The 27869-nt window shown below is 47.4% G+C and overlaps 1 protein-coding gene across 9 annotated transcripts in view; it reads right to left on the reverse strand.

Moving 5' to 3' along the window:
• The window catches only part of mecr (mitochondrial trans-2-enoyl-CoA reductase), a 361687-nt gene that overhangs the window by 203006 nt on the left and 130812 nt on the right, over positions 1 to 27869 (reverse strand). For all 9 annotated transcript variants that reach the window (XR_005460537.1, XM_038796363.1, XM_038796367.1 and 6 more), the window contains one exon: positions 24433 to 24535. Coding sequence is in view for 8 of the 9 variants with exons in the window: in XM_038796363.1 (XP_038652291.1) it covers positions 24433 to 24535 (103 nt within the window). In the remaining variant the exon portion in view is untranslated. The remainder of the gene's footprint in view (positions 1 to 24432; positions 24536 to 27869) is intronic.

Genomic DNA, 27869 nt, shown 5'->3' on the forward strand with positions numbered 1-27869 from the left:
TTACAGGCTCGTCCGGAATTACGAGAGAGACCCTCGGTCACACAACACACTCATAGCATGCCTGATCCATACAAGGGTATGGGATCCGGGAGAAGAGGATGTCTTTAAGTCTGACTCCCGACACAGCACCCCCTTTGCGACCCTGTCCGCGGAGAATGAAGAGAATTGAGGTGTCCAGATGATGTAAAAAGAGGAACCGCTTGAGAGATAAACGGTGTCCTTTCTGATGGAACCTGTAGTATGTTTGTTTCATGTTTGTTTTTTTTCTGTTTGTTTTTGGATCAGTTCAGACTAGGAGGATTGGCCACAAGACTTTCAGCTGAAAAGTTTTTGCCCATCTCACATTTTGTCATTGTTTTTCTGTAGTGAAGATGTTTTGTTCCCGAGACCATGTCATAACTGCCCTTCTGATTCGACGGAAGTTTTGTCCGCCGATACCTTTGAGAACTTGTCAGACGCCAAATCAGCTAGAATGTCTGAAGCCCAGCTAAAGGCTTCTCCCTTGAATCCACTGGGAGCTCCCTAGCTCCAGTTTCATAACTGCTCTTCTGTTTGGAGGACAGAAGAGACAACCCCCATGATGACTACATTCTTGCCCGTTCGTTTAAGGTCACTCAGGCAGTGGAGAAACGGCATTGAGGACCCGCCCTGTCTGAGGACCACCCCACTAGTCAACTGTGCTCGGGTACAGCACAGCACGCCCTACCCGGGGATTCCACCCAACTCTTACCCGTCGCGGCCCATACGCAACTCATTCGAAAGTCTTATTTCTAAACAGTTTGTTTTGTTTCCTTTATTTTAGGTAGCCCTTTGGTTGCCTTTCCAAATGCTATTTACATCCAGAAACAGTGGGATGGTAAATGGCAAAGCCTGCGAGACGGCTCGCAGTGGTACAGTATTGGAGTATATGCCTGGTCCTAAATTTCACTTTGGAAAAAAAAAATAAGGGGAGTCACAGGGGTGACTTGACCAATCATTAAGGGAAAATTGGCACAAGAGGACAGATATACGATCATTCGAGGTATTAAACAGAACAATAACAGATACTATGCTTGATCCCCTAGCTTTCGGACGTTCAAAGGAGGGACCAAAGCAGAATCAGAGCAAGATCAACAAGAAAGAAAACAGAAGGAAAAGAAGAGAGAAGGAAGATGACAGCCGCAATTGTATTTTTCTTCATCACTTTTGTACATTTGCGCGCGACCGCAAATCCCCTTACCCCACCCCGGCCGTTAATGTTTCCCAGACACAGACCACTCCAAGCCCAGTAGACGGAAACAGTCCCCCAGCCAGATTCATGACTTGGTGCTCCTTGTCTTATGTGATAGAATCGCTTTTGGCACTAGCGATTGTCTGCATCCTAGTTCAGACCCTTAGGATAAGGAAATGGCGAAGGAGAGCATACCACTCTCGTACCTCGACAGTATATAGGATGAGATCCCCTATCTTCGGTTTCCATCAGTCCCCCGAACACCATGGAATGTGAATAAAGGATTTTCTTTTCGTTGTTGCCATGCCATGTAATTAAAGGAACTTTTAAATGTTTTGTACCTCTGAGCTCGACTGCCGAGTCAGAGAAATGTGCCATGAATGCTGCTGTAAGTTTGTATTGATAGGAAGTTTAGAATGATTGCATGTAAGTGAGTGTAGTTTATTTAAGGATAGTTAGAGGTTCCCGTTGTGATTTTGGTAATGCATGTCCCCTATCACATAGCGCCAAATAGAGATTGTGGTTAACATTTTTCTGCATAGTTGAGGAAAGTGCAGAGGCCATGGAACTCGCTGAGGTCAGGGAACAGAGGCACCGTACTTGGGTGATCCTTCAAGCTTTCGTGTTAGGATCACAAGGAGGGAGTGTAGCCACCTGGGTTGGCCACTTCCTCACACAAAATGGAAGAACGCAAAGATTGCAGTGTAAAATGGACATTGGCAAAGTAACCAGCAGTCTTCAGAATCCCCTGTATTCTAGCTGCACACAGAAACCCGACAGAATTGTAACTAACAAGCTGCGCATATTAATGAAGCGATTTACTGTGATTCCCAGGCACAATGGACACAACAGTTAAACATTCTATGGAAGGCCAGACATTCCAGCGCCAGTAGAGTCTAAGACAAAGGACACCAATAAGGTGTAAGGAACCGCCCGGTGATCGAGGAACGGCCCCGTTATTGGGGAAATTCAAATCAATTGATTGGGAAGAGACCCAATTGATTGCAGGTTTATAGAGGGTCCGCCCTGAAGGATGCGAAGCCCCTGGGACCTATAAAAGTCAGGTCCCAGGACTGATTTGTTCTCTTAGCTGGCCTTCCCAGCAGAACATCTTAGCAGCTCTCGAAGAACCTTGAGAAGGAGAGGCTTGGTCAGCAGCCGCCATCCAGTAAGTGTCATACAACGCACGCTACGAGAGTAGACACTCCTGACCCCTTTAGTCCACACTGACTGGAAGCCTGCGGATCCAGGACAAAGCAAGAGCCCATTGCTCCCTGATCCGGCAGTTCCCTTATTCCAGATAAGTATTGGCCTGTTAGTGGTAGGATTAGCCTAGTCTTGTAGTTTTATATGCATAAGTAGTAGATAACTGTATTATAATAAACGTGTCTTGTTTGAACTTACTTACTGGTGTATTGAGTTATTGGTCTGAACTTGAAACTTGTGGCGGTATCTTAACGATACCTGGCCACTCTAGAGCTAAGGAACAAAACAGAGCCAAATTGAGTGTAAAGCACACTCACCCAGAACGAGCAACAGTACTGTTTGCAATTAGGGATGCACCTAATGAGTCAACCAAATTTGAACTAATTTTTGGTCATGAGGTAAGAGGACCACTTAAATTGATTAAGGAAAAATTGGTGAATGAGAAATCGGAAATTACATTATTGGATTATGTGTCAAATTTTAGGGAACGATTAAATAGAGCAGGTGAATTGGCTAGACAACATTTAAAAGTTGCACAAAATGTGATGAAACGGGTAGCGGACAAGAAATCCAAAGTTCGTAGTTTTGCCATTGGAGATAAAGTTTTAGTGTTGTTGCCAGTGGTAGGTGAACCTTTGAAAGCTAGGTTTTGTGGGCCTTATCAGATTGAAAGGAAATTAAGTGAGGTGAATTATGTGGTAAAAACACCAGATGGAAGGAAAACTCACCAAGTGTGTCATCTAAATATGCTTAAAAGGTACTTTGATAGCAAAGGAGAGAAAAAGGAGGTTTTAATGATTCTAACTCGAAGTTACGAACCAAATCCAGATGACTTGGAATTTGACAAACCTCAAATTAAATTTGGAAATGAGGATGTTCGTAAAAATTGGGATAAATTGTTGAGTTACCTTCCAGAGGAAAAACGGACGGACCTGAAAGAGTTATTGATATCACATGGGCAAGTTTGTAGAGATAAATTGGGAAGTACTAAAATGGCAATACATGATGTAGATGTGGGAAATGCTGTTCCAATCAAACAACATCCATATAGACTTAACCCTTTAACATTGGAACAGGTGAACAAAGAGATTGAGAGTATGCTTAAAAATGGCATAATTGAAGTGGGCTGCAGCCAATGGACCTCACCCATAGTGATGGTACCAAAATCAGATGGTACCCAACAGTTGTTTGTGGACTATAGAAAGGTTGATGCAGTTACAAGAACAGACTCTTATCCTATCTAATGTTTGGAGAATTGCATTGAGAAAGTGGGACAATCAGTTTTTATTTCCAAATTGGATTTACTTAAAGGTTACTGGCAGGTACCTTTATCCGAAAGGGCAAAGGTGATTTCAGCTTTTGTGATTCCAGATGGTATATACCAATTCAAAGTTATGCCATTTGGCATGAAAAACACCCCAGCCACATTTCAACGGTTAACTAACAAAGTTGTTTCAGGATTACCCAATTGTGCAGTTTTCATTGACGATCTGGTAATTTTCAGCCAGGCATGGAAAGAACATTTAAAACATCTGATGGAGTTATTCGATCGACTTCAGGAGGCGGATTTGATGATAAAACTAGCCAAAAGTGAATTTGAAAAAGCCCAAGTCTCTTTCCTTGGCCATAATATTGGACAGGGTCGAATGGTCACATGGGATGTGAAACCAACAGTTATTGAGGAGTTTCCGATAACCTCAAGACAAAGTGAAATAATGCAAGTTCTTGGCATGAGTGAATTTGATTGAACATTTGTGCCAAAGTTTTGTAATGTGATTGCTCCACTGATGGACTTGCTGAAGAAGCGTAACAAATTCCAGTAGAGTATCAACAGGCATTTGACATGCCTGAAAGCTGTGATAATCAATGTTCCTGTATTGGAGAATTACAAGGGACTCTGTGATCAGATTGAACTAAAGTATCTGACTTTAAAGAGAAATTTCGAGGCGTAGAGAAATGGACGGATCGTGTAGAGACCTTCTTGTCCAAAGAGACTGTCAATTGAGAAGGATTTCAGTTGGAGGAAGAAGAACAAAAAAAAAATGGACTATATTATTATACCTGTTTGCGTGTGTTGTTTTTGAAACAAAAAAGTATATTTACTGTGTGCATTTCTTAAAGGATGGTGAAAAGGTGAAAAATGAAACCATCTTGAAGTTGATGCTTTATTTTTTTTCTTGTGGGGAGGTGTCATGTGAGAGCACCTTTAAGAAATGGGTGTTTATTACTGCAGTGATTTCAGAGAGTGGGTGGAGCTGGGCTGACTGTCAGCTTTTTACTTTTGTTTTAGGCTGTTTGCTGCAGGGCGTGTTTTAGTTTCGTTTTCAGAGCTGGATGGCTGCAGTCACAGCCAGAAGGTGTGTGAATTACTCTCTGTAATCTAAAGACTGTAAATCGATCCTGGTGATTTAAAACTATTAACAGTAGTGACTTTAACCTGTTGTGTTTTCTGGTAAAAGGTCTTTTAAGTCTTATGGATGTTAAAAAGGGAAGGTTAAAGGTTTACTTAGTGTTGCAGTCTTTGGGGATTGTATTTGAATTAATGGTTGCGAGGATGTACACTGTATTTTTAAAAAGGTTAACTTGGAGTTCATAGAATAAACATTGTTTTGCTTTAAAAAATACTTTTCCATTTCTGCTGTACCATCCCTGCCAGAGTGGGCTGTGTGCTCCCCATACCACAATCTATTAAAAGTTGTGGGTCAGGTGAACTCCATGATCCACTTTGGAGTTCTCTAAACCCTGGCCCATAACAAACCCAACTGGTATCCAAAGGCATTCATCTGGCACGCAGACCTCCTCGGGGTGCTCAGGAGAGGGCATTGCTATGGGGAGATCATGCCCGGACACTGCCCCTAGTGCTGCCCAGGAAATGCCAGGGGCAGTGCCAGGGTTCTCGGCTGAACTCCTTGGCGCTGGAGCAGCCGAAACATGGCACATTGCACCCTGATCCTCATTGTTTGGAGGGAGGGGGTTGGAAATGGGCGAATCAGAGTCTAATAGGAGATGAATGAATGGCAAAAGAACCAACTGTAGCATGAACAAAATAATTTGATGCAGCAAGTGGTTAGGTTTGGAATGCACTATCTGAGTCTGGTGAAGGTAGATTCAATTGTGGCTTTCATAATGGAACAGGAAAAGCACCTGAAAATAAAAGAATTGTTGAACTAGAGAGAAGAAACACTCACATTTATATTGTGCCTTTCATGACCACCTAACTTTCCAAGGTGCTTTACAGCCAATGAAGTGGTTTTGAAACATTCACTGTTGTAATGTAGGCAAGGGCAAATAAGTGGGACTAGCTGAGTTGCCCTTGCATAAACACTGGGTCGAATGACCTCCTGCACTGTACCCATTCTTATGATTGATTAGGAGAGGTCTAGTGATTAGAAATTTCAACTGAAACAAAATGTATAGCTTTGACAGAATCAAGTAATATTTGAAACAGTTCTGGAATATAAAGATAACATAAAATCCAATAGTGTCACAGTCCAGCAAGTGTGTCAGTAGTCTGTGCAAATGGAATAAGCAAAGCAACAGATTTCATTCAATCCAGACTGTTGCACAAAGGATTGAACTAACTGGAGCTTGGACTTCATCTTTGTGCTTTTTCCCAGTCCCACAGCGAATTACATTCCTTGTCCATGGAAGTTTCAAACTCACAACATAAACAATAAAAATCATTTGCACAGAATTTACAATAATGTAAATATTAATTCATAATAATGGTTTGCCACCACACGCTGAAATCTGCTTTGACAAAATCTTGCTGGGTAACATTCTGTTCCACTTTATTTACATTTCCTCAATTTCAGGTGTAATCCAGATATTCATCAAAACCAGACGGTAATCCAGATGTGGGTGTTGCTGGCTCGGCCAGCATTGATTGGCAATTTCTTTTTTTTTTTTTATAAATGTTTTTATTCAGTTTTCATATTTTATATTGAACAAATTACAAATTGTTAGGAGAGAAAAAGAACAAAAAAAAAAAAAAAAAAAAAAAACAAACAAACACGCAAAAATTAACATACATATTTACAGGTAAGCATCTTCGTAGTAGTAACTGCGCCCGCCCCCCCACCCCCCAACATGTTTATTTAGTTTGGTTTTGGGCCTTAGCTAGCCATCGAACCCCCGTACCGAACCTGTAGCCCCTCCCGCTACCTTCCCCCGACTATTCTTCCTCTTGTACATTGGCCACAAATAGGTCCCGGAACAGTTGCATGAATGGCTCCCACGTTCTGTGGAAGCCGTCGTCCGACCCTCGGATGGCAAATTTGATTTTCTCCATTTGGAGAGATTCCGAGAGGTCGGACAGCCAGTCCGCAGCTCTGGGCGGTGCTGCTGACCGCCAGCCAAACAGGATTCTACGGCGGGCGATCAGGGAGGCAAAGGCAAGGGCGTCCGCCCTCCTCCCCAGGAATAGATCTGGCTGTTCTGAAACCCCGAAGACCGCCACTATCGGGCATGGCTCCACCCTCACTCCCACCACTTTGGACATAACCTCGAAGAAGGCTGTCCAGTACTCCACGAGTCTGGGGCAAGACCAGAACATGTGGGCGTGGTTGGCCGGGCCTCTTTGGCACCGTTCACATCTGTCTTCCACCTCCGGGAAGAACCTACTCATACGGGTTCTTGTTAAGTGGGCTCTATGTACCACTTTTAGTTGCGTCAGGCTGAGCCTTGCGCACGTGGAGGTGGAGTTGACCCTATGCAGTGCTTCGCTCCAGAGTCCCCACCCTATCTCCATCCCCAGGTCGTCCTCCCATTTCCTTCTTGTTGCGTCCAGTACGGTGTCGTCCCTATCTACCAGTCGGTCATACATGTCACTACAGTTCCCTTTCTCTAGGATACTTGCGTCCAGTAGGTCTTCCAGTAGTGTCTGTCGTGGCGGTTGTGGGTACGTCCTTGTCTCCTTTCGTAGGAAGTTTTTGAGCTGCAGGTACCGTAGCTCGTTCCCCCCAGCTAGCTGAAACTTCTCTGTCAGTTCGTCCAGTGTTGCGATCCTGTCGTCCGTGTATAGGTCCCTGACTGTCAGTGTCCCCCCGTCCTGCCTCCACCTTTTGATGGTGGCGTCAGTCAGTGCTGGTGTGAACCTATGGTTGTTGCAGATGGGAGCCCTGTTCGACATTTTGGTCAGGCCAAGTTGCTGCCGCAGTTGGTTCCAGGATTGGAGGGTGGCTGTCACCACTGGGCTGCTGGAGTGTTTTTTGGGTGGGGATGGGAGTGCTGCCGTGGCGAGGGCCCGGAGGGAGGTTCCCATGCAGGAGGCCTCCTCCGCACGCACCCACTCAGCCTCTGGCTCCTGGATCCATCCCCTTACTCGCTCGGCTGTTGCTGCCCAGTGGTAGAATTGTAGATTCGGGAGGGCTAGCCCTCCCCTGGTTTTTGTTTTTTGTAAGACCTTCTTTGGGATCCTAGCATTTTTACCCCCCCATACGAACGCCATGATGAGTTTGTCCAGCGCTTTGAAAAAGGCCTTGGGGATGTAGATCGGAATGGATCTAAACAGGAAGAGGAACCTGGGCAGTACGTTCATTTTGATCGTCTGAACTCTCCCCGCGAGGGAGAGCGGGAGTGTGTTCCATCTTTGCAGGTCCTTTTTAACTTCCTCCGTCAGGCTGGTGAGGTTCCATTTGTGGATCCCTTTCCAGTCATGGGCTATTTGGATCCCCAGGTAGCGGAATTTATGTCGGGCTTGATTGAACGGCAGCCCCTTTAGTGCTGCCCCCACCCCCCCCCTTGCGGGTGTACTGGGAAGATCTCACTTTTGCTCATGTTGAGTTTGTAGCCCGAGAAGGCTCCAAACTCTTTCAGGAGCGCGATGATTCCGTCCATGCTGCTTTGTGGGTCCGAGATATAGAGGAGCAGATCATCCGCATAGAGTGAGACTCTGTGCTCTCTACCTCCCCTTCGGATCCCCCTCCAATTTTTTGCTGCCCTGAGCGCGATTGCTAGCGGTTCAATTGCTAGTGCGAACAGCAGCGGGGACAGTGGGCATCCTTGTCTGGTGCCCCTGTGCAGCTGGAAGTATTGGGAGTTGGTATTGTTGGTCTGTACACTCGCCATGGGTGCGTTGTACAGGAGCTTTACCCAAGCGGTGAACCCTGTTCCAAGCCCGAACCGCTCCAGTACCTCTATGAGGTATTTCCACTCGACTCTGTCGAAGGCCTTTTCTGCGTCCAGGGAGACGATCACCTCTTGTGTTCTCTCCCCGGAGGGGGTCATTATCACGTTCAGCAGGCGCCTGATGTTCGCGGTAAGCTGTCTACCTTTGACAAAGCCCGTCTGGTCCTCTGTGACCACCTCAGGTACACAGTCTTCTAGCCTCTTGGCTAGGATTTTGGCCAGTATTTTGGCGTCTGCATTCAGCAGAGATATGGGTCTGTATGACCCACATTCCGTTGGGTCTTTGTCTTTCTTAGGTATCAGCGAGATTGAGGCCTGTGCTAACGTGGGTGGCAATGTGCCCCTAGCTAGCGAGTCTGTGAACATCTCCCGCAGGTGCGGGGCCAGCGCTGTCGCAAATTTTTTGTAGAAGTCCGCCGGGAATCCGTCCGGTCCCGGCGCCTTCCCCGCCTGCATGGAGCTAATGCTGTCCATGATCTCTCCCAGTGCTAGTGGTGCTTCCAGATCCCGTTTTCTGCCCTCTCCCACAACTGGTATGTCCAGTCCGTCAAGAAACCGGTTCATCCCAGCCTTCCCCGTTGGGGGCTCTGAGGTGTACAGCTCTTGGTAGAAGGCCTTGAAGGTTTTGTTAATCCTCTCTGGTTCTGTTTCCAACGTGCCTCTGGTATCTCTGATTTGCGCAATTTCTCTGCTGGCTGCCTGCTTTCTCAGCTGGTGGGCCAACAGGCGGCTGGCTTTGTCTCCGTGTTCGTATAGGGCCCCGCGTGCCTGGCGGAGTTGGTGTACTGCTTTCCTGGTGGAGAGCAGGTCAAAGTTCCTTTGTAATTCTTTCCTCTCCGCCAGGAGTTCTACGGTCGGGGCCTCGGAGTATTTATGGTCTACCTCCAGTATGGAGTCGACCAGCTTCTGCCTAGCCACCCTTTCCTCCCTATCTCTTTGCGCTTTGTAGGCTATGATTTCCCCTCTTAGTACGGCCTTAAGCGCTTCCCAGAACGTGGAGGGTGAGACCTCCCCGTTTTGGTTGATCTCAGTGTACTCCGCTATGGCCCGCGCTATCCTTTCGCTGAAGGCCTTGTCAGCTAGTAAGGCACCGTCCAACCTCCATTTGGGGCGCTGGGCCCTTCCCGTCTCTAGCCGCACATCCATGTAGTGTGGGGCGTGGTCTGATATCACAATTGCGGAGTATTCCACCTTGTCTATCTCTGGAAGCACCGTTTTCCCCACCACAAAGAAGTCAATTCTGGTGTACACGTTGTGTACTGGGGAGAAGAAAGAGAATTCTTTCTCCCCCGGGTGGGCGAATCTCCAGGGGTCTACTGCTCCCATCTGCTCCATATAGTGACTGAGTTCCCTTGCCATGTTTGAGGTTTTCCCCGTTCTGGGGTTTGATCTGTCCGTCGTTGGGTCCTGTACACAGTTGAAGTCCCCCCCCATGATTAGTCGGTGCGTCGCTATGTCCGGGATTTCTGCCATGGTCTTTTGGATGAAGCTCGTGTCGTCCCAGTTGGGCGCATACACGTTAACTAGGACTACCGGCGCCCCATCCAGGGCCCCGCTGACCATGACATACCGTCCCCCTGGGTCCGTAACCGTCTTTGTCGCCCTAAACATTGTCCTCTTGCCAATCAGGATCGCCACCCCCCTGGCCCTTGCCCCATAACAGGAATGGTAGGTTTGTCCCACCCAGCCCTTTCTTACCCGCAGTTGGTCCTGCTCCCTCAAGTGCGTCTCTTGGAGGAAGACTATGTCGGCCCTCATGTTTCTAAGGTGGGTGAGGACTCTAGATCTCTTCACTGGGCCATTAAGTCCCCTTACGTTCCAGGTGACTATTCTGGTGGGGGGCTTCTGCCCCCTTGCTCCTGTGGGGTTAACCATATTTGTCCGGTGGACGCGCCCCTGCCCTCTGGGGTTTCCCTTTGTTAGGGGGCCGTCCAGGATGTCCACTATCACTGCTCTCCCCATGCGGTCGGGTCCCTGCGCTCCGGGGTTCCCCCTTGTCCCGGGGACACCCGCCATGGCCGTCCACTGTGTGTCCGCCACGCGGGTAGCCCCCTGCACTCCGGGGGGCCCCTTCACCCACAGACCGTACTGGGTGGGTGTTTGCAGCAGTTCCCTGTTTCGAGCCCTTGTCTGTGGCACTTTGTGGCCCTATTCCCTTTCTGGCCTCTTTTGTCCCTTCGTCCCTGCATTTCCCCTCCCTGGTCTCTCGCCCCCCGAGTGCCCCCCCCCCCCCCGCTCTATCCCTTTCGGGGATACCCCTGTGTACCCCTCCATTGCCCCTCTCTCCCCCATTCCTGTCCCCATTTGCTCTCCCACCTTTGATGGGTGATCCCCCCCCTCCCCTGCCTGGCGCCTTCCCCCCTGTTGGGGGTGCGCTGCGGCCCTGCTCTGTTGCGCGCCCCCTTCGCTAGCTTTCCTGCTAGCACGGTGGCTCCCCGCTCGGAGGTTGCTGTCCCCCTTCCCCTCTCCCCTCTCCAGTACTCCCGTTCCCTCGTGCCGGGGCCTGGCCTCCCACCTGGAGCGGGCCCTTGGGCATTGGGTTGTTTTTCCTGGGTGCTCCTGCCAGGGGGGAGGGGGCTGGCTTTGCCTCGCCCCTCCCCACCCCCCCGTCGGCATGACGTATCTCCTTGCCATGGGCCCCTCGTCCCTACTTCCCATGGCGTTTTTCCAGCCCGTGCTCCTCAACGAATCTATTCGCCTCGGCAGGGGCTGTAAAGAAATATTCCTTGTGTTGGTATGTGACCCAGAGTTTTGCTGGGTACAGCATACCAAAACGTACTTTGTTCTTATAGAGAGCTGCTTTCGCTCTGTTGAACTCCGCCCGTCTCTTAGCTATGTCCGCTCCAAAATCCTCGTAGATTCTGATGGCGTGCCCGTCCCAATTGCAGGCTCTATTCTCCTTGGCCCAGCGCAGGATTGTCTCCCTATCCCGGTACCGGTGCAGTCTGGCTATAACTGCTCTCGGTTTTTCCCCTTCCTTGGGCTTCGGGCGCAGTGACCGATGAGCTCTGTCCATTTCCGGTGGGGTGGGAAAAGTTTCCCGCCCCACTAAGGAGCCCAGCATCGCAGCCACGAATGTTGTGGGATTTCTACCCTCTATCCCCTCTGGCAGGCCCACTATCTTAATGTTTTGCCTTCTCGAGTTGATCTCCTGGTCGTCTACCCTGCCCTTCAGGCTCCCCTGTGTTGCACTCAGTTTCGCCATTTCCCTCTCCAGGGACATGACCCGGTCGCTCACGTCAGTCGCTGCCTTCTCCAGCTCTTTAATGGTTGCCCCGTGGGCTTCCAGTATCTTCCCTTGGGCTTCCAGTATCTTCCCTTGGGCATCCACTTTCTCCTCCATTCTGGTCAGAGCCTGCTGCACCCCTGACATGGCCCTGGTCATTGCTGCCTGTGCTGCGGCCTCTGTGTCTGCTTTTAACTCTGCCTTGATTGCCTGCAGCTGCTCCCTCACCACCTCTGCAATGGCTTCCTTCCAATTCACGCCCCCCTCTAACCCCAGGGGAGAGGTTGCCCGCCCGTCCAGCCCTTTTGGATGCGGCGATACATTCTTCCCGCTGCTTCGCGTGTTGACTCGTTCGCCCAAGCTGGTTTGCCCTTTGCCCCGTCCACCTCCGGTGCCCCCTTTCTCTTGGGTCCCTTCTGGCATTTTTTTCTCCCCCTTCCCCTTCATCGTTTCTTCTCTCCTTTTTCTTCTTTTCCCCCTTTTCCGCACCCTATTTTAATTTTATTTATATATATATATATATATATATAAAAATATATGTATATATTTTTTTTTTTAAATGAAAAATTTATTTCCCCCCTTCTTTCCTTTACCCCTTTATTTCACCCCTTTTCTCTTTACCAGTTTTCTTTTGGGTTTTTATTTTAAAAAAAAAGAACAGAAATATAAGTCTCTTTTTTCTTTTGTTTTCTCTCTCCACTCGCCCAGGAGAGAGAGAGAGAGTCCCCCTTTGTCCTTGCCACGTGGTGGTCACTGCAGTTGGGGGGAGGGGGAGGGGCGAGTGGGGCTGCTGGTTGGGGGGGGGGGGGGTTTGTGTCCCCGCTGCTGGTTGGGGGGGGGGGTTGGTGTCCTCGCTGCTGGTTGGGGGGGGGGGGGGGGTTGGTGTCCTCTCTGCTGGTTGGGGGGGGGGGAGGGGTTGGTGTCCTCGCTGCTGGTTGGGGGGGGGGGGGGGGGGGGTTGGTGTCCTCGCTGCTGGTTGGGGGGGGGGGGGAGAGTTGGTGTCCCCGCTGCTGGTTTGGGGGGGGGAAGAGGGCCCGCCGCTGCCGCACCGTTCCCGGCCCGCGTGGGGGGGGGGGGGGGGGGGGGGGGGGGGAGAGAGGGGTTGGACCTGCCGCTGCTGGGCCTCCCTGTCGCCGTCGCTCCTCGCCTCCGCCTTCCGCCGCCGCCCGCTCCTCCTCAGCTGCCGCCCGCTCTTCCTCCGCTTCTCCTCCGCTGCCGCCCGCCGCTGCCGCCCGCTGCTCCTCCGTTGTCGCCCGCTCCTCCGCCGTTGCCGCCCGCTCCTCCTCCGCCGTTGCCGCCCGCTCCTCCTCCGCCGTCCGGCCTGTCGGGGGGATTCCTTCCTGGCGCTTGCGGGAGCCCCTCTCCCTGCGACCTCCTCGCTCGCCGCCCGGAAGTCGAGACCTGATTGGCAATTTCTAATTGCCCTTGAGAAGGTAATGGAGAGCTGCCTTGAACTCCCTAACATTACTGTGGGTGTACCTACACCTCAGGGACTGCAGCTCACCAGCACCTTCTGAAGGGCAACTAAGGATGGGCAATAAATGCTGGCCGAGCCAGCAATGCCCACATAGTAAATGAATTTTTAAAAAAATCTGCAGCAAGCAGGTTGGATGAGGTCAAGTATGTTTCTCCCTCACCACCTGTCACAGACTCAGGACCCGGCTTGCTTGGTCTGTGGAGATACGACCGAGCCACTCATGATGGACATTAGAGTCCCCCCATCCAGAGTACATTCTGCGCCCTTGCCACCCTGTGTTTACTCCAAATTGTATTCAACTTGGAGGAGTATCGAATCATCAGTTAAGGCGGGATGGTACATGGTGATAAAGCTTAATGGGGTCCAGTATCGATGTTGAGGACTGCCAACTGTGTCACCACCTCTGCTGGGTCTGCAGTGGTGAAGTTATGTTTGGAACATTATCTGGAAGATATGATTCTGTGAAAATAACTATGTGAGGCTGCTGCATGACTGGTCTGTGAGAAGCTCTTCCAATTTTGGCACAATTGGATTGGATTTGTTTATTGTCAAGTGCACCGAAGTACTGTGAAAAGTATTGTTCTGCATACAGTTCAGACAGAACATTCCACACATGTAAAGAAAATACACAGACTAACATAAAATACACAATGTAAATACATAGATTCAGGCATCAGGTGAAGCACACAGGATTGCAGTACTACTCAGTAGAAAAGATGTGTGAAGAGATCAGATCAGTCCTTAAGAGGGTCGTTTGGGAGACTGGTAACAGCGGAAAGAAGCTGTTCTTGAACCTGTTTGTGCATTTTCTCAGACTTTTGTATCTACTGCCCGATGGAAGAAGTTGGAAGAGTGAATAAGCCGGGTGGGAGGGGTCTTCGATTATGCTGCCCATTTTCCCAAGGTAGTGCGAGGTGCAGGCAGAGTCAATGGATGGGAGACGGGTTCAGGTGATGGACTTGGCAGTGTTCATAACTCTCTGTAGTTTCTTACAGTCTGGGCTGAACAGTTGCCATACCAGGCTGTGATGCAGCCAGATAGGATGCTTTCTATGGTGCATCTGTAAATGTTGGTAAGAGACAATGTGGACATGCCGAATTTCCTTAGTTTCCTGAGGAAGTATAGGCGCTGTTGTGCTTTCTTAGTGGTAGCGTCGATGTGGGTGGACCAGGACATCATAGATAGATAGAGAAATACAGCACAGAACAGGCCCTTCGGCCCACGATGTTGCGCCGAACTTTTGTCCTAGGTTAATCATAGAATTTTGGACAATTTTTCATGGCCAATCCACCCAACCTGCACATCTTTGGACTGTGGGAGGAAACCGGAGTACCCGGAGGAAACCCACGCAGTCACGGGGAGGATGTGCAGACTCCACACAGACAGTGACCCAAATCGAAATCGAACTTGGGACCCTGGAGCTGTGAAGCAATTGTGCTATCCACAATGCTACCGTGCTGCCCTTAAGAAGTTAACCTACACTCCATTATTCTACCCTAATCCAAGTACCTATCCAATAGCCGCTTGAAGGTCCCTAACTTTTCCGACTCAACTACTACCACAGGCAGTGCATTCCATGCCCCCACTACTCTCTGGGTAAAGAACCTACCTCTGACATCCCCTCTATATCTTCCACCATTTATCTTAAATTTATGTCCCCTTGTAATGGTGTGTTCCACCCGGGGAAAAAGTCTCTGACTGTCTACTCTATCTATTCCCCTGATCATCTTATAAACCTCTATCAAGTCGCCCCTCATCCTTCTCCGTTCTAATGAGAAAAGGCCTAGCACCCTCAACCTTTCCTCGTATGACCTACTCTCCATTCCAGGCAACATCCTGGTAAATCACCTTTGCACCTTTTCCAAAGCTTCCACATCCTTCCTAAAATGAGGTGACCAGAACTGCACACAGTACTCCAAATGTGGCCTGACCAAGGTTTTGAACAGCTGCATCATCACCTCACGGCTCTTAAATTCAATCCCTCTGCTAATGAACACTAGCACACCATAGGCCTTCTTCACAGCTCTATCCACTTGAGTGGCAACTTTCAAAGAACTATGAACATAGACCCCAAGATCTCTCTGCTCCTCCACATTGCCAAGAACCCTACCATTAACCCTGTATTCCGCATTCATATTTGTCCTTCCAAAATGGACAACCTCACACTTGTCAGGGTTAAACTCCATCTGCCACTTCTCAGCCCAGCTCTGCATTCTATCTATGTCTCTTTGAAGCCGACAACAGCCCTCCTCACTATCCACAACTCCACCAATCTTCGTATCATCTGCAAATTTACTGACCCACCCTTCAACTCCCTCATCCAAGTCGTTAATGAAAATCACAAACAGCAGAGGACCCAGAACTGATCCCTGCGGTACGCCACTGATAACTGGGCTCCAGGCTGAATATTTGCCATCCACCACCACTCTCTGTTTTCTATCGGTTAGCCAGTTTGTTATCCAACTGGCCAAATTTCCCACTATCCCATGCCTCCTTACTTTCTGCATAAGCCTACCATGGGGAACCTTATCAAATGCCTTACTAAAATTCATGTACACTACATCCACTGCTTTACCTTCATCCACATGCTTGGTCACCTCCTCAAAGAATTCAATAAGACTTGTAAGGCAAGACCTACCCCTCACAAATCCGTGCTGACTATCCCTAATCAAGCAATGCCTTTCCAGATGCTCAGAAATCCTATCCCTCAGTACCCTTTCCATTACTTTGCCTACCACCGAAGTAAGACTAACTGGTCTGTAATTCCCAGGGTTATCCCTATTCCCTTTTTTGAACAGGGGCACGACATTCGCCACTCTCCAATCCTCTGGTACCACCCCTGTTGACAGCAAGGACGAAAAGATCATTGCCAACGGCTCTGCAATTTCATTTCTTGCTTCCCATAGAATCCTTGGATATATCCCGTCAGGCCCGGGGGACTTGTCTATCCTCAAGTTTTTCAAAACGCGCAACACATCTTCCTTCCTGACAAGTATCTCCTCAAGCTTATCAGTCTGCTTCACGCTGTCCTCTCCAACAATATGGCCCCTCTCGTTTGTAAATACTGAAGAAAAATACTTGTTCAAGACCTCTCCTATCTCTTCAGACTCAATACACAATCTCCCGCTCCTGTCCTTAATCGGACCTACACTCGCTCTAGTCATTCTCATATTTCTCACATATGTGTAAAAGGCCTTGGGGTTTTCCTTGATCTTACCCGCCAAAGATTTTTCATGCCCTCTCTTAGCTCTCCTAATCCCTTTCTTCAGTTCCCTCCTGGCTATCTTGTATCCCTCCAGCGCCCTGTCTGAACCTTGTTTCTTCAGCCTTACATAAGTCTCCTTCTTCCTCTTAACAAGACATTCAACCTCTCTTGTCAACCATGGTTCCCTCACTCGACCATCTCTTCCCTGCCTGACAGGGACATACATATCAAAGACACGCAGTACCTGTTCCTTGAACAAGTTCCACATTTCACTTGTGTCCTTCCCTGACAGCCTATGTTCCCAACTTCTGCACTTCAATTCTTGTCTGACAGCATTGTATTTACCCTTCCCCCAATTATAAACCTTGCCCTGTTGCTCGCACCTATCCCTCTCCATTACTAAAGTGAAAGTCACAGAATTGTGGTCACTACCTCCAAAATGCTCCCCCACTAACAAATCTATCACCTGCCCTGGTTCATTACCAAGTACTAAATCCAATATGGCCTCCCCTCTGGTCGGACAATCTACATACTGTGTTAGAAAAGCTTCCTGGACACACTGCACAAACACTACCCCATCCAAACTATTTGATCTAAAGAGTTTCCACTCAATGTTTGGGAAGTTGAAGTCGCCCATGACTACTACCCTGTGACTTCTGCACCTTTCCAAAATCTGTTTCCCAATCTGTTCCTCCACATCTCTGCTGCTATTGGGGGGCCTATAGAAAACTCCCAACAAGGTGATTGCTCCTTTCCTATTTCTAACTTCAACCCATATTACCTCAGTAGGCAGATCCCCCTCGAACTGCCTTTCTGCAGCTGTTATACTATCTCTAATTAACAATGCCACCCCCCCACCTCTTTTACCATCCTCCCAATGAGTGGAAAGTTAACAGAATATCATTGTTCATTGTGAGGGGGATTAAATACAAAAATAGGGAGCGTTTGCTTCAGTTTCACAGGACACTGGTGAGATCACATCTGGAATACTGTGTACAGAATTGATCTCCTTTTTAAGGAAGGATGTTAGAAGCAGTTCAGAGAAGTTTTGCTGAACTAATACTTTAAGAAGAAAGGTTGGACAGACTAGACTTGTATCCACTGGAGTTCAGAAGAGGAAGGGGTGACTTGATTGAAACCTTGAAGGTCCCGAGGGGTATTGCCAGGGTGGGTACGGCGAGGATGCTCCCTCTTGTCAGAGATTCTAGAACTAGGTGTCACTGTTTAAAAATAAGAGGTCGCCCATCTAAGACAGAGATGAGTAGAAATGTTCTCTCTCAGAGGGTCATGAGCCTTTGGTACATTTGTCCTCATAAGGCGGTGGAAGTAGAATCTTTGAATATTTGTAAGGCAGAGCTAAACAGATTCTTGATAAGCAAGGGAGTATGGGGTAGGTAGGAGGTTACAGTCAGATTAGTGTTATGGGCCAGGGTTTAGAGAACCCCAAAGTGTATCATGGAGTTCACCTGACCCATAACTTTTAATAGATTGTGGTATGGGGAGCACACGGCCCACTCGACAAGTGTGGTACAGCAGAAATGGAAAAGTATTTTTTAAAACAAAACAATGTTTATTCTATGAACTCAAGTTAACCCTTTTAAAACAAACAGTGAATATCTCAGCAACCATTAATTCAAAGATAACCCCCAAAGAATACAACACTAAATAATCCTTTAAGCTGTCCCTTTAACATCCAAAAGACTTAACAACCTTTAAACAGAAGCACATCAGGCTTTACATTCAATAATATAATCATTCATGGCAGAGAGCGCAACAATACAGCTGCTTTTTCTGACTTCAGCTGCAACACACTGAAAAAGAAACCAAAAAGACAGACATACCCAAGCTTTTCTCAAAATGAAACTAAAAAGCAGAACCAGAGCTCAGCTCCACCCACACTCTGACATCACTGCAGTAACATGAGCAGCTAACCATTTCTTAAAGCGACATTCTCATGACATTAGCCATGATCTTACTCAATGACGGTGCAAGGTCGAGGGGCTGACTGGTGTACACCTGTTCCTAATTCGCATGTTCCATAAGACCATAAGACATAGGAGTGGAAGTAAGGCCATTCGGCCCATCGATTCCACTCCGCCATTCAATCATGGCTGATGGGCATTTCAACTCCACCTACCAGCATTCTCCCCGTAGCCCTTAATTCCTCGCGACATCAAGAATTTATCTATCTCTGCCTTGAAGCCATTTAGCGTCCAGGCCTCCACTGCACTCCGCGGCAATGAATTCCACAGGCCCACCACTCTCTGGCTGAAGAAATGTCTCCGCATTTCTGTTCTGAATTTACCCCCTCTAATTCTAAGGCTGTGCCCACGGGTCCTCGTCTCCTCGCCTAATGGAAACAGTTTCTTTGCGTCCACCCTTTCTAAGCCATGTATTATCTTGTAAGTTTCTATTAGATCTCCCCTTAACCTTCTAAACTCCAATGAATACAATCCCAGCATCCTCAGCCGTTCCTCATATGTTAGACCCGCCATTCCAGGGATCATCCGTGTGAATCTCCGCTGGACACGCTCCAATGCCAGTATGTCCTTCCTGAGATGTGGGGCCCAAAACTGGACACAGTACTCCAAATGGGGCCTAACCAGAGCCTTATAAAGGCTCAGTAGCACATCGCTGCTTTTATATTCCAACCCTCTTGAGATAAATGACAACATTGCATTCGCTTCTTAATCACGGATTCAACCTGCATGTTTACCTTTAGGGAATCCTCGACTAGCACTCCCAGATCCCTTTGTACTTTGGCATTATGAATTTTCTCACCGTTTAGAAAGTAGTCTATGCTTGGATTCTTTTTTCCAAAGTGCAAGACCTCACATTTTCTCACGTTGAATTGCATCAGCCATTTCCTGCACCACTCTCCCAAACTGTCTAGATCCTTCTGCAGCCTCCCCACTTCCTCAGCACTACCTGCCTGACCACCTAACTTCGTATCATCGGCAAACTTCGCTAGAATGCCCCCAGTCCCTTCATCCAGATCATTAATATATATGGTGAACAGCTGCGGCCCCAACACTGAACCCTGTGGGACACCGCTGGTCACCGGCTGCCATTCCAAAAAAGAACCTTTTATCCCAACTCTCTGCCTTCTGTCAGACAGCCAATCCTCAAACCATGCCAGTAGCTCACCTCGAACACCATGGGCCCTCACCTTACTCAGCAGCCTCCTGTGTGGCACCTTATCAAAGGCCTTTTGGAAATCCAGATAGACCACATCCACTGGGTTTCCCTGGTCTAACCTGCTTGTCATCTCCTCAAAGAATTCTAACAGGTTCGTCAGGCACGACCTCCCCTTACTAAATCCATGTTGACTTGTTCTAATCCGACCCTGCTCTTCCAAGAATTTAGAAATCTCATCCTTAACGATCGATTCTAGAATTTTACCAACAACCGAGGTTAGGCTAATTGGCCTATAATTTTCCATCTTTTGTCTTGATCCTTTCTTGAACAAGGGGGTTACAACAGCGATCTTCCAATCGTCCGGGACTTTCCCTGACTCCAGTGATTTTTGAAAGATCTCAACCAACGCTTCCGCTATTTCTTCAGCCACCTCCCTCAGAACTCTAGGATGTAGCCCATCGGGGCCAGGGGATTTGTCAACTTTAAGACCTTTTAGCTTTTTTAGCACCATCTCTTTTGTAATGGCAACCATACTCAACTCAGCCCCCTGACCCTTTATAATTTTTGGGATATTACTCATGTCTTCCACTGTGAAGGCAGACGCAAAGTACTTATTAAGTTCTCCAGCCATTTCCCCGTCTCCCATCACTAGCCTTCCAGAATCAGTTTGAATTGGCCCAATGTCTACTTTGGCCTGTCGTTTGTTTCTTATGTATTGAAAGAAACTTTTACTATCATTTCTTATATTACTGGCTAGCCTGCCTTCATATTTGATCCTCTCCTTCCTTATTTGTCTCTTTGTTAACCTCTGTTTGTTTTTGTAGCCTTCCCAATCTTCTGATTTCCCATTGCTTTTGGCCACTTTATAGGATCTCTCTTTTTCTTTGATACATTTCCTGACCTCCTTTGTCAGCCATGGCTGTCTAATCCCTCCCCGGATAATCTTTCTTTTCTTGGGGATGAACCTCTGTACAGTGTCCTCAATTATGCATACAAACTCCTGCCATTTTTGCTCTACTGTCTTCCCCACTAGGGTCTGCTTCCAGTCGATTTTTGCCAGTTCCTCTCTCATGCCATCGTCATTACCTTTATTTAACTGTAACACCATTACATCCGATTTTGCCTTCTCTCTTTCAAACTGCAGACTGAACTCAACCATATTATGGTCGCTGCTTCCTAAGTGTTCCCTTACTTTAAGATCTTTTATAAAGTCTGGTTCATTACATAGCACTAGGTCCAGAATAGCCTGCTCCCTTGTGGGCTCCATGACAAGCTGTTCCAAAAAGCCATCTTGTAAGCATTCCATGAATTCCTTTTCTTTGGATCCACTGGCTACGTTATTTACCCAATCCACCTGCATATTGAAGTCCCCCATGATCACCGTGACCTTGCCTTTCTGACATGCCTTTTCTATTTCCCGGTACATGTTGCGCCCCTGGTCCTGACCACTGTTAGGAGGTCTGTACATAACTCCCATTATGGTTTTTTTTGCCTTTGTGGTTCCTCAATTCTACCCACACAGACTCCACATCATCCGACCCTATGTCGTTTAGTGCCATAGATTTAATTTGTTCTTAACTAACAAGGCAACCCCACCCCCTCGGCCCACCTCCCTGTCTTTTCGATAGGTTGTATATCCTTGGATGTTTAACTGCCAGTCCTGAACCGCCTGCAGCCATGTCTCTGTGATGCCTACCACATCATAATCATTCACGATGATCTGTGCCATTAGTTCGTCTACTTTGTTACAAATGCTATGAGGATTCAGGTAAAGTGCCTTAATGCTAACTTTCTTATCATTACAGATATTGGAAGTCCTAAGATGTCCAAAGTTATCCTTCCTTTTTGTTGCATTCCTAGTCTGCCTCAAGCTTAAATCCACCTGCCTACATGTTATCCTCCTGCGTATCTTGCCATTTAACTCCATGCTCCCTGTCGCTTTCACTTTCCCAACATATGTTCATATGTTCATGCCAGCTTTTCCTGCATTTGGTGAGTAATTCTCGCGTTCCAATTTTCCAAGTCCCCCTAAATTCAAACTCATTTTAATAATCAACTCAGAAAGGAAAGTGTGTGGAACTTCCGGTGACGGGATATGCTAAGCAGTCGCACATCAGGTGGCTCTCCCCCAGAATAAAGTAAAATAGGCACTTTTGGCTGAACTTAGCCTGAAAACCCGGACTTATTGGACTCCTAAACAGAAGAGGCAAAGGAGGGCAATATGTCAGCAGGCAGTAGCTCCAGAGGCCACAGGGAAGCCAGAAGCGATGGAAAAAGGCAGGAGCAGCAAGCGGGCGAGGCAGCAGACCCACAAGGCGAGGCGTCACCTGCCACCCCTGAAAGAGAGAGACAGAGAACCCAGCCAATGGGCTCCCCCCCCTCCCCCCCCCCCCCCCCCTCTCCCCCCCCCCCCCCTCTCCCCCCCCCCCCCCCCCTCTCCCCCCCCCCCCAACCTGGAGAGATGGAAAACATTCCTAACCAAGGAATGGACCGCAATGAAGGAAGAGATCAAAGTGGAGATCCAGGTGGTGGTCAAGGTGGTGGAGGCGCTGGTCGCCATGCAGATGGCGCTCGATGGGATGGGGAAGAAGCTGAAGGGTCAGGGGTGGACAATCCAGGATCTCGAAAAGTCACACACCGACCAGAGCGACAGGATTGTCACTCTGGAAGCAGATGTTAAAAGGTTGGTGGTGATCCAAGGGAGCCTGAAGGGGAAGGCCGAGAACCAGGAGAACCGCTCTAGGCGACAGAATATTCGAACGGTGGGCATGCCAGAGGGGATCTAGGACATAGACCCAACTGATTACGTGGCTCAAATGCTGGGCAACTTGGTTGGAAGGGACAGATTCCCCAAACCACCAGTGATCGACAGGGTCCACAGGTCACTTTGACTGGAGCCCAAGGCCAGGGCGATAATCGCCAAATTACACAGGTACCAGGATCGGGAGAGGATCCTGTGTTGGGTTCGGCAAACCAAAGCGAGCAGTTGGAAAGGACACAGAATACGGGTGTATCAGGACATTGGGGCAGACCTGGCAAAGCGGAGGGCCGAGTTTAACCATGCGAAGTTGGCCCTGAACAAGAACAGTATATAATTCAGGATGTTATTTCCAGCCAGGCTGGGTGACATTCCAGAATAAAGAACACAATTTCACCACCCTGCTAGAGGTGGACGGGTTCGTGCGTGTGAACGGCCTGGACAAAAGGCAAACAAAGCAGCAGTGAGGAAGACGCAGGGAGCGAAAGATAAGAGTTATGGACATGGACAAATTTTGCACAGGATGGCACTACCTCGCTTTGAGCAGGAACACTAGCTCACAGAAAGGAATGGGTGAGGAAGGTAGAGCGCAGGAAAGGTTGAAGAGGATGCCGAGAGGACGGCAACGGATCGGGCATAAGGAGTGGGAAAGAACAGCCTCAGGGGGCGAGCACACTAGTGGGGAAAGCTAGCGCTAAGAAGTATGAAGGAGAGAAGCCGCGGCACATCTCCCAACGGGGAGGGAACCCCTGGCAGAGGGGGTGGGGAACACAAAGATAGGGGGCTGAAGGTAGGAGAGTGAATGGGGGGGCACGAGGGGATGGTAGAGGGGGGAATATCGGGACTGTGGGACGAACATTACATGGATGCGAGGTTGGAGACTGGGCGTGCCCAACGCCCCACATGGAGGTTGGATAAGACCCTCTTGGCCGACAAGGTCTTGTGCCAGAAAACATCACAACCCATAGACGAGTATGTTATATAAACCAGAATGGGGAATTCTCACCTTGACCGGCGATATGGGGCGGCACGATGGCGCAGTGGATAGCACTGCTGCCTCATGGCGCCGCGGTCCCAGGTTCGATCCCGGCTCTGAATCACTGTCCGTGTGGAGTTTGCACATTCTCTTCATGTTTGCGTGGGTTCCACCTCCACAACCTAAAGATGTGTAGGGTAGGTTGATTGGCCACGTTAAATTGCCCCTTAATTGGAAAAAATTAATTGGGTACTCTAAATTTTTTTTAAAAATTGGCAGGAGATATGGCCTCAACCGTAGAGCTTCTGCCGGTGAGGAGAAAGTTACAAATAGACTTTAACCTGCTATCCATCAGGAAGGTAGTGCGCCAACTCCTCCAGAAACAGGGGGCCTTTTATGAACACAGAGAGAAGATTAGCCACCTGCTGGCTCACCAGCTGAGAAAGCAGACAGCCACGAGTGAGATAGCACAGGTAAAGAACAGCAGAGGTGGACTGGTAGTCGAACCAAAAAAGGTCAACCGAGTATTTGAGGCCTTCTATCGGGGACTGCACACCCCCGAGCCCCCCAATGCATGGGAATCATCAGGGGCACAGAAAGCTGACAAGAATGAGGGGGCGGGGGCAACAGGGGGGAGAGACCCAAGAAAACGCCAAAGAAGAGCCCAGGGAAAGACCAACATGGGATCAGAGGGCCCTTCACAAAGCTATAAGAATAAAACATACACAAAAACAAACCATCTACGGTGAAAGGAAGGGCCTAGGACAGGACCCGGAGACAGCAGAAAAGGGGAGGATGAAAAGGGGGTTGTAGGAGGGGTGCCGAAAAGGAACCATTTGTAAATTGTAACCATTTCATCCATTTCTTGTAGCGTGTAAAAATGTAAATATTAATTAAAATATTTTTTAACAAAGGAACGTGTATACAATATACATGTCTGAATAAACCCTGCAATTTAGTGCAGTAAAACAGTAAACACAGTGAGCTTGTATTCGAAACAATTACTCAGTCGAAACTACAGCCTGTTTCTTTTGATGTTATCCAAAAGTAAAACTATTGATTAGTTAGTACCATGGAAATAGAAATTGAAATTTTTCCAAAAGCTACCTTAAATAATTCTTTCATCTCTGGTTTTCTGAGTGCCTCCTCTGTGATTACGTAGTCAGCTCCTAGTGACATCAGGCTGTCCGTCAACTGCTGTAAGTCTGGTCTGGAAAGAAACATCAAGGGGCAGAAAAAGATTAAGAATTTATGTCAGTAAGACTTCAATTCTGTTATGCTTTATATAGAGGTTGGCTGAATGTAGCTTTCACTGTCACCGGAAAGATTTTTGATAATCCTGAACCAGACCCCAACAGTTGCGAGAATACCAGACAGAAAACCCATTATTTAATTTAAGTTGTAAGACTGTGAGAAAAGGATACTTTGCTTCAGGAGTGTTTCCACGCACAAATAGGGATATGGTGTATTAAAACAAACTTTGTAACTAACAGAGTATTTACCAATTTTAACATCACAATAGCTTACAATTACCAGTTAAACAATGCTTGACAACGACAATAAAACTCTAACTCTAAACTGCTACCTTTTATTTCCACTCAAGCAAAAGACATTTCAGGTTAAAAAACACGTTTAAATACAGTTAGCCAACCCAGCAATACTTGCTGAAAAAGAGATGTCTTGGGTAAACTGCTTTGGATAAGAGAGATCCTTCGGGAACCAGTTTACAGATTGTTGCCTGTGTCACACTACTGTTTAACCTGCCAGCCTTTTCAAAAACTGTTGATCTGTTCACAAGCAAAATCATTTAAAACTAAATTGCTTTGAGAGAAACAGTCTGTTCACTGACACATCAAAACTGAACTCCAAAACTCAACACCTGATTGCTTCAACCCCTGGCTGCTCCCATCAATTACATAATCTTACTAAAGTTAAACACGATGGCCGGAATTCTTCGGCCTTTGGGATTCTCTTTTCCTGCTGGCAGCGCACCCCCACCCTTGGGTTTACCAGTGATTGCTCGTCTTGCAAACCAGGACTTTTAAAAAAAACATTGCTGTAGCAGTCATATCCCAGGCTTTTAACCTTTACTACTCCAAATGCATATAATACAACTTTTATCTGAAATTCCTACATTCATAGAACATAGAACATAGAACAGTACAGCACAGAACAGGCCCTTCGGCCCTCGATGTTGTGCCGAGCAATGATCACCCTACTCAAACCCACGTATCCACCCTCTACCCGTAACCCAACAACCCCCCCTTAACCTTACTTTTTAGGACACTACGGGCAATTTAGCATGGCCAATCCACCTAACCCGCACATCTTTGGACTGTGGGAGGAAACCGGAGCACCCGGAGGAAACCCACGCACACACGGAGAGGACGTGCAGACTCCATCACACGTTTCAAAATAAAACTAGTTTCTGATTTCACTTCAACTCAAGGTAAAGAGCACTAAATACTGTGCACCCAGGAAAAGAAATGACAACTCATTATGGGGACACTACATGTAATAAAGACTTTCTGCCTCCCTCCCCTTGAATAAGGGCCTGACATAAGTATTTTTCCAATCTATTGTAACCTTTCATGCATCCAGGGAATTTTGGAATATTATAACCAGTGGATCCACTATCTCCGCTGCCACTTCCTTTAAGACCTAATGATGTGGGCCATCAGACCTTGGGGACATGTTTTCCTTCAATCCCAATATGTTTTCCCTATTGATGATGACTGTTCTAAGTTCCTCCCTTTCTATTGCCTCTGTGTTACCTGTTACTATTGGAATGGTACTAGTGCCCGGCACCGTGAAAACTGAGGGTGGCACAGTAGCACAGTGGTTAGCACCGTTGCTTCACAGCGCCAGGGTCCCAGGTTCGATTCTCGGCTTGGGTCACTGTCTGTGCGGAGTCTGCATATTCTCCGTGTCTGCGTGGCTTTCCTCCGGATGCTCCGGTTTCCTCCCACAAGGCCCGAAAGATGTGCTTGTTAGGTGAATTGGGCATTCTGAATTCTCCCTCTGTGTTCCCGAACAGGCGCCGGAATGTGGCAACTAGGTGCTTTTCACAGTAACTTCAATGCAGTATTAATGTAAGCCTACTTGTACCAATAAACATTATTATTAAAAATATTAATTTAAAGTCACTGCTATTTCTCTGTTCCATTACTATAATGCAACTCTTCGGTCTCATCCTCCAAAGCACCAACATTCACTTTAGCTACTCCCTTCCCTTTTATATACTTATAGAAGGTTTTGCTATCCTTTTTTATATTTTGCGCTAGTTTTCTTTCATAATTTACCTTTGCTCTTTTTATAAAGTTTTTAGTAACTTTGTGTTGATCTTCAAAGGTTTCCCAATCTTCCAGCTTTCCACTGGCCTTGCAATATGATATGCCGTCATTTTTGCCTTTAGGTTATCTTCAATTTCCTTGCTTAGCCTTGGATGTTTTTTGCCCCTCTTACTATCTTTCTTCCTCTCTGGAATATATTTCAGTGGGGGGGGGAATTGAATATCTCCTTGAACAATTGCCACTGCTCATTAGCTGTCTAATCTTTTAGTCTTCCTGCCCAGACCACTAGGGCCAAATCTATCCTCATGCCAACATAATTACCTTTGTTTAACTCCAGAACGTGAGTGTGGGACTCCAGTTTCTCACAATCAAACTTTATTTGAAATTTTTCATGCTATAAGTCTTCCCGAAAAGATCCTTAAGCATTAGGTCATTAATTAGTCCCTTCTCATTACACAATACCAGCCTGCTCTCTGGTTGGTTCCAAAATATATTGCTCCAAGTAACAACCCAAAACATTCAATTATCTCTCCCTCAAAGCTACTCCAGGCAATTTCATTAATCTAAATCTATATGCTTATTAAAATCAACCATGACTATTGTCATACCTATTTTAAAAGCCCCCAGTATTTCTTGGTTTGTACTGCCCATTTAAGACAGAGACAAGGAGAATTTCTTTCCCCAGACGGCAGTGAGTCATTGGAACTCCCTCAAAAGACGGTGGAAGCATAGTCCTTGGATATTTTAAAGGCAGAGATCGAGAGATTCTTGATAAACAAGGGGGTGAAAGGTTATTGGGGTAGACAGGAGGTTACAATCAGATTTGCCATGATTTTATTGAATGGCGGAACCGGCTTGAGGGGCCGAATGGCCTACTGCTCCTTGTTCATATGTTCATGTAAATGTTCACATGTTTGTAATCTATTTTATGATTTTATTTGATTAGATGTGCACAGGGAGAGGGGAAATTACAAAGTTTAAAAACACAATCTCAGTTTTTTCAACCTCTTGTCACTAATGCAACAACTGTGCTGATTCTTGAGGAAGTAAATTAAAATGCACTTAATGCTCGTTACTAAAATACCTGGATCCAGCTTCTGACCTACTGATCATTTGAACTTGGTGAGATGATGTTAGATGGACTGCGTTTCCCAACAAAAGTTCCACCTGACCAATCAGTTCAGTTCTTCCAAGTTAGAGGATCAACCATGATCATAATGAATTGAGAAGCAGGCTCAAAGGGCCAAATGG

Source organism: Scyliorhinus canicula, chromosome 1 (assembly GCF_902713615.1).
Source record: "Scyliorhinus canicula chromosome 1, sScyCan1.1, whole genome shotgun sequence".
NCBI classification, from domain to species: domain Eukaryota; kingdom Metazoa; phylum Chordata; class Chondrichthyes; order Carcharhiniformes; family Scyliorhinidae; genus Scyliorhinus; species Scyliorhinus canicula.